The 7,379-nt window shown below is 52.0% G+C and overlaps 1 protein-coding gene across 3 annotated transcripts in view; it reads right to left on the bottom strand.

The window, feature by feature from the left end:
- Nucleotides 1-2,011: 2,011 nt before the first annotated feature.
- TXNDC16 (thioredoxin domain containing 16) overlaps nucleotides 2,012-7,379 on the bottom strand; it is a 38,746-nt gene continuing 33,378 nt past the window's right edge. For all 3 annotated transcript variants that reach the window (XM_051621144.1, XM_051621146.1, XM_051621145.1), the window contains exons 17-20: nucleotides 6,758-6,896; nucleotides 5,985-6,145; nucleotides 3,498-3,688; nucleotides 2,012-2,434 (exon numbers count right to left, since the gene is read on the bottom strand). In XM_051621144.1, the coding sequence (XP_051477104.1) occupies nucleotides 2,151-2,434; nucleotides 3,498-3,688; nucleotides 5,985-6,145; nucleotides 6,758-6,896 (775 nt within the window). In that variant the 3' untranslated portion in view covers nucleotides 2,012-2,150. The remainder of the gene's footprint in view (nucleotides 2,435-3,497; nucleotides 3,689-5,984; nucleotides 6,146-6,757; nucleotides 6,897-7,379) is intronic.

Here is a 7,379-nt window from a genome sequence, read left to right as displayed (position 1 = left end):
TCAGGAACCAGATCAGACCGCTCAGAGCCCTGCCCAACCTGGCCTGCAATGTTTCCAGGGATGGGGGATCTACCACCTCCTGGGCTTTGGTGGCAACAATGCTCCAGCCTCCACTGAAGCAGCGGATTTTTGCAGCCAGAACAGAGATGTGGCACTGACCCCTAGTGACAAGCTCCTGCCCCGGTGCTGAGCATCAACGGGCTGTGATGAAAAAAGGATGCACGACCGAGAAGAGCAGGGATGTGGGAACGCTCCTCAGACCTGCTGCAGGAAGGGATCCTTCTGCTGCAGAGCTCAGGGGAACATTCCTGGAGGAGTGCATCCATTCCGGCCACCCCAGCCCAGGACACCAGCCCAAGGCAGATGCAGATTGGCTGCACTTGAGCTAGAATTTATTTAAGACATCAACAACAAGCCCAAATCTCACACTTCACCAAAGCAGGAGAGCGATCCCACAACAGCAGCAGTGGCATCAGGAGGGACATGGTGGGAAAGGAGTGAGGTCCAGCTCCTAGAGCCCAGCAGCAGAACTGCCTTATCCAGCAGAGGAAGGAGGGGAAGTGACTGGGGATCTGTTCACTCCCTTCCCTTGGGAACAGGGCTGCACAGCAGGCTCCCATCTGCTTGCAACAGTTTCTTACTTTAAATACACACGTTTGGCTCTAAGCCTGTCATTAAGTCCCAAAATGGTCTGTTTCAATTAAGGGCTTCAAGGAGAGCCCAGGATTAATGGTCTATTTCTGGGCATTTCAAAATACTCCCAACCATGTGGGCTGCTTGCAGGATGAGAAATCCAGACTTCCCAATGCTCTCAGTAGTTCCTCACCATCAATTTTCCCCCCTCCCCAGGAACTTCAAAGCCATAAGGAGGAGGACCAGACCCTGCCAGCACATCTGGATGCTGGGGAAGGGAGCAGATGTTTACTCAAAGAGGTGGGAAGATTGTAATGGCATGGGTGGACTAAACTTCCCTCCAGACAAATGGGTCATATCTCATGCTGGCCAGCAGGCTCAGGTCCTCCAGCAAGGAAAGACAGACATTTTGATGTCCCCAGGAGATGGGCAGAGGCTAGAAAGCCACTTCCCCAGGTCCTACTTCTCCCCACCTAGATATGGATGTGAAGCAGCTCCATCCCACCTCAGAAGGGTCCATTCCCTTCATCTCCCCTTGTTTCCAAAGCCCTGCTCTCTCTGCAGACCTCACTGCCAGCCCCATCCCCATCCCAGAAAAAGCACCAACCTCAGTTTCTGTCACCGAGAGGAAAGAAAAATCGAGGCTGCAAATAACCCCCTGGGCTTGTAACCAAGAAAATGCCAGCACTGAGCAAAGCCATCTCCCAACCTGCCTGCCCTGGGGATTTGCTGGCAGATTTTTGTCCCAGCTATTCATGGCTGTTGTGATGACCTGAGCTCTGCCCCTCGTAACAAAACCAGATCCTCCTCTTACCCTCAGGGATGAACATGCTCATGAATTCGGTTCACAAGGCAGGTGTAAACACACACAGGTGCCAGTTTAAGCAGCCCTGGAGCAGGAGGCACATTTGCCCTCCCAGCTCCACAGGGTTACAGCACAGATGCAATTGCTTTTTGAGAGCAGGGCTTCCTGGCACTCATCAAGGGAGCTGTTACCGTGACCTGGGAGGGGGGAGGAGAAACGTGCTCTTTATCTTGAAATCACTCACCCCTTCCTGCCTGGGGGCAACAAAAGTGCGTGTGTGAGAGATACAGAAACTGCAGAGCAGGGCTGTGCTGATACGACTGTTTCCAGAGTAGTTTGATGGGGGGGTGAGCTGAGCTCCCTTGCAGCAGCCTCCATCTCTCCCCCAGCTCTAGGGTGAGCTGAGCTCCCTTGCAGCAGCCTCCCCACAGACCTGCTCTGGCTGCTGGCTGTGAAATGCAACCCCACAAGCATCCGGGAGGGCCAAGGTGTGGGGTGTATGGGCACATTTCTGGCATCAGAAACCACAGCCACCACAGAATGACCCACAGGAAGCAGCAGGGAACTCACACCGAGAATTAGGGGCTCCTTTATGCCTTCACCATGAATTCAGAACTGAAAGGGCTCCTCCCTTTGGTGTCAAGGTGCACTGAGGGGTGGGAAAGCGATCAGGTCTTCTGGGCACCATCCTGCATCTCCCACTGCCCAGCTCTCACAGCTCACTGTGTCTCTTGCCCTGCTTCTCCTTTGCTGCCAGCCTTGGGGCTGTCCCTCGCAGGTCCCTCCCAGGGGACCCAACTTTCTCTGCTTTGTTCTCCTGGGATGGCTCCTCCTGGATGGCATTGTCCCCTCCCGGGCTTTCCGGCGGGCGCTGTGCTGGTGTGTCCCTGTGGTGGTGGGAGGTTTGGAGGGGGAGCTCAGGCATGGTCATCTCCATCATCTGCAGGAAGTCGTAGGCAGGGAGAGGTGGTTTCCAGTCTTCCTCAGACAAGGTACCTGAGAAACAAACACAGTCCCACCTTAATAAGTTAAGAGTTACGCAGCCCCACTCCATGGACATTTCCTTTTCAAAGGAATTGTGGCTTTTTTTTTGTCCTTCCAGTGAAGGCAAAATTAAAAGCCTGAGGAAGGAGGCTGTGATGGCTGGCAGAGCCCTTGGCCATGCAGTGAGCTGCTCAGCCATCACCACACCCCTCTGACATCCCTGAAAACTAAGGTCCCCACCTAGAGACCTGTATGACAGACAGGTGCCATTAGCAGTGGGGTTGGAAAGAGGTGTGGGGGGACAGCTGGCTCATGGGGTTCTCCCAGTGATGGCTGGGTCAGAAATGGTGTCCTCAGCTCTGCAGAGAGGCTACAGATCCTCCCCCACCAGACTTTTGGAAACAACGGCTTTGAAAAGCTCATTTTAAAACGCACAAAGATCAACTGGAGTCACCCCCTCGCCTTTCTGGAGCCTGGAGCAGGCTGGCAGCCAGAAATTCCCAAGATGCAGCACCTATGACTATGCATAAAACATGAAGCAGGCACATCTCTGCTGCTTTCCTCCAAGGCTTCCTTGGGCTGGGCAAAGCAGGAGGGACGGAGTGAAAACCTTCATGGCACAAGGCAACCCTTTCTGTCCTGAAGACCACAGCAAAGCACCAGCTTCCTTATCCACTCCCATCCAAAAAAAAAAATAATAATAATAAAAAAATAAATACTGGAAGGCACCTAAAGAGCAACTATTTCTTATGCTGACAACTGGGAGTCAGGAGATTATTCTCTTAGCAAGCTGTGCTCCCAGCAACCGGGCAGCACAGCCAGGTCTGGGAACGAGACGTCGATTCCCAACGATCCACGCTTGGTGCCGAACACTAAACAGTCCCGAAGCAAACCCGTGAGTGTGGGCATTCTCTTCTGGCTGGACTATTTGTACTTCTCCAGCTCAAATGAGCATAGCTGGTTTTTCCATCATTAAATTCCAGGGCAGACAATTTATTGCCCGTAGCATCTTCTCATAAACAGAGCGGAGCTAACGGGGCCTGCTGAGGAACATTTCAAACGCCTGTGCACTTACTGCTGGGAATCTCCAGTCCTGCTTTCAGCTTCTCCAGCCAAGACAAGATGTTTGTTTCAGTGAGGGACTGCTCTGATGGGAACCTGAATACTTGACCCCCAGCATGAAGGTCCACCCAGACCAGAAGAGGCAGTGAAGGCACGGTGGCAAAATACGACTTCAGGACCCCGCGTCCCACCGGCGTTTTCTTCCTGTGGGGAAGAGGAAATTCAACTTGCTGCCCAGTGCTCTGGCAGCACAAGAGGACCAAGAGCTGAGCAAGCAACCAAAGCCCTTGGGCCACATCTAGGTTTGCCTATGGGACAGCTGTAAAAGCTCACCCTAATATTTATAAACTTGATGTTTTAAATGAGCTGTTGGGGTTCCATGGAAAGGGAGCTTTGTTCAGATGTGGAAAGAAATCCTTGAGCAGAAGGAGCTGGGACAAACTCTGTAGGAGGCTGTGAAATGTTCTCCACCAGGGTTGGACTTGATGATCTTTGGAGGTCCCTTCCAACCTCTAACATTCTGTGATTCTGTGAGTTTTTAAGAAAATGTGAGGCACCCAGGGCAGTGGTGGAGTCACCATCCTGAAGGCATTTAAGAGTCATATAGATGTAGTACTCAAGGACATGGCTTAATGAAGGACCTGTCAGTGTTAGGCTGACAGTTGGACTCAGTGATCTTTAAGATCTTTTCCAACCAAGGTGATTCTGTGACTCTGAGGAGCAGGACAAGTCTTGCAGCCCCTGTCGTAGGAGAGCTACCAGCTCCTTCCAACCCAGCTGCTGCCACCACCCCACAGCTGCAGCAAGTCCACAGGGGATGGAGAGGCTGGAGCTGATGCAGGGGGCTGTGCTCAGGGGGCCCAGCCCTTCTAGAGCTACCATGTGCTACCCCACAGCCCGAGGAGCTGGGATGGAATTTCTCCAGGCAACACAGAGAGAGCCAAAAGAGGGCACTGAGACAGAGGATCAGCAAGCCCAGGAAGATGCTGAGCCCTTCCAGCACTATTTCAGGCTGGGACTGATGCCCAAGGGCTGAGCTGGCTCTCACCATGGCCATGAGGTCCCCTTTCTACAGCTAGGCTACTCTTTCTGAGCCAATGGCCATATTCATCAAATCACTGACTGCTTTGGGTTGGAAGGGACCTTGAAAGGCCATCTCATCCAGCCCCCTGCAGTGAGCAGGGACATCTTCAACCAGATCAGGTTGCTCAGAGCCCCATCCGACGTGACCTGGAACGTTTCCAGGGATGGGGCATCTCCCACCTCTCTGGGCAACCCGACCTAGTGTCTCACCACCCTCAGCATAAAAAATTTCTTCCTTAGATATAATCTGAACCTACCCTCTTCTAAGTTAAAACCACCACACCTTGTCCTGCTGCTACAGGCCCTCTTTTGAGGCCATGCCCTTTTGCTCTGCCACAGGCCAGCTCGCTCTTTCTCAGGAAGGCAGATGTGTAGGTGGGGAAGTTCCAGGGGCTCTCGTTTCTTGGGCATTACTGGCAGACAAACCTGCCCTCTCTCTGAAAACACGTGCCTTCCCCGTTAGCTGAACTTCAGCCCACGCTGGAGGCACCTCCCAGACTTCCAAGGAGGTTATGATTACGAACAGAGAGGTGGCTCTGGGCTGGGGGCAAAACAAACAGAGGCTAAAAATTGGAAATGTGACCAGGGAGGGAAGGATTTAAAAAAAAAAAAAAAATCCCCTCTCTTACAACTTTCTGTTTCTTAGCTCCTGGATTCATGTTGGGTTTTCATCTTTTTAAGCCTTATGGGGCCTCTCCTGGCTGTTCCTTCTTCTGAAAACTTCATTTCCCCCAGTCAACAATCAGACACTCCCCTGTTGTGCTTCCCTCTAACTGCTGATGGAAAAATCACCATAAGACACTCCAGGAAGGCAAGTTTACTTTTTCCATGTCAAAGAGCCACAGAAACACAGAATGTTCAGGGTTGGAAGGCACCTCTGGAGATCATCCAGTCCAACCTCTTTGCTAGAGCAGGATCCCCTAGAGCAGATCCCACAGGAACACGTCCAGGTGGGGTTGGAATGTCTCCAGGGATGAAGACTTCACCACCTCCCTGGGCAGCCTGTCCCAGGGCTCTGTCACCCTCAGAGTGAAGAAGGATTTTCTTCTATTCAGGTTAAACCTCCTGTGGACCAGCTTGTGACCATTGCCCCTTGTTCAAAGCCACAAATAACACCAGAGCCAGGGTCAAGCTATTGTGCAATATCTCTGAGAACATTTTACTCCACCGAAAATAATTTCTGTAATCAATTCAACCCTTGCTAATTTTACTTGGTCGTGCAGTTTTGCAGCTGCCCACAACAGATACTCAATCATTGCTAAAAGACTTGACCTCCCAACTCATGAAGTCTTCAGACCAAATAATCACACCACCAGCCAGGGAGTGTTTTCAGTAACTGCAGACTCAAGTGTTTTCTTGCCCTGCAGTGCTAAGAGGGAGCTAACGGAAAGAAGAAAAGAGCTTCTTACATACTTACAAGTTCAACCAGCAAGCCACAAATGCTTGGTGGGGTGGTTTTTCTGCCAGGTTCAGCATTTCCTTGCTTTCCATCTGACCGATGTCACCATCGCTGAAGAAGATGAGGAAAGGCTTTCTGAGCTGCAAGTAGTGGGGCAGATTTTGCACCGTGATTTCGGGCTGCAAGACACCAAAACAAGAAGTTGGGGTTTATGGGGAAGAGAGAGGAGGACAAAATTAGACTTTCTGTCCTTACAGGAAGGTTGGAGTGTCCGTGTTGAACGCAAGCAGCTCAAAAACAAGTGTGGGTGCTGGGATCTTGGTGGATGTTGGAGATGTCTACGCCCAACCCTGCCCACTGCAAGCCAAGTCTGAATGAGCAGCTGGGTGCTCTGGGATGAAGGGTGGGAGCAGAGGAGGCAGAAGCAAGACCAGCTCATCCCAGCTCCACATTTTCTGGCTACAATCCGTCCTTGACAAACACGTGCAAGAGGCAGAGAGCAGACCCTGCCAGAAACCAAGCCATCCCAGCAGCGGGTCTGTGACCACCAACAAAGCCAGATCATTGACTCCTAGAGTCTCCTCTCATGGGATGACACAGCAAAGAGCAGACTTCTGTCCAGACTCTCTGATCCAAGCCATAAAATTTCAAAACAAATGTAACTCAGCATGAGAGAAATAATGAGCAACCACATTTCTTCTGCATGGCTCCACGTCGTCATCAGCGCTTCTGCCCATGACTGCAGGCAAAAAAAAGGACAAAAAAGGACATTTCCTTCTTTTTTTACTTACAAATATGTCCAGCAATTCATATCTGATCAACTGCACCATGTCCTGGGTGCTCTGTTTGGACAAAGAGATGCCTTCCACGCTCCGACCTCTGCTCCTGGCAAGGAGGAGGGCTGGGGGTGACACGGCGTATTTATGGGATCTGAAAGAGAGGGATGGTGACAAGGACTGGGGGCTGACAAGAAAACTGGGAAGGGACTTCTGACCAGGGCATGTAGCAAGAGGACAAGGGGAAATTGCTTTAAACTGGAGGAGGGGAGATTGAGGTGAGACATGAGGAAGAAATTCTTTGCTGTCAGGGTGGTGAGACCCTGGCCCAGGTTGCCCAGGGAAGCTGTGGCTGCCCCATCCCTGGCAGTGTTGAAGGGCAGGTTGGATGGGGCTGGGAGCAGCCTGGGCTGGTGGGAGGTGTCCCTGCCCATGGCAGGGGGGTTGGGACTGGATGATTTTTCAGGTCTGTCCAACCCAAACCAGTCTGGGCTTCTATGACTCTATGACTGGCCAGGGGATTTGGCGCACACCAGAGCCGGCAGCTCCACGGTGAGAAGTGTGGCCAGGGATGTAGGGGAGGGAAAACCTGCTGGTAGAGGCACAGGCACCATCCCCCATCCATCCCTCTCCAGCC

This window comes from Apus apus, chromosome 5 (genome assembly GCF_020740795.1).
Source record: "Apus apus isolate bApuApu2 chromosome 5, bApuApu2.pri.cur, whole genome shotgun sequence".
Lineage (NCBI taxonomy): Eukaryota > Metazoa > Chordata > Aves > Apodiformes > Apodidae > Apus > Apus apus.
This window is presented reverse-complemented; position numbering and strand designations above follow the sequence as displayed.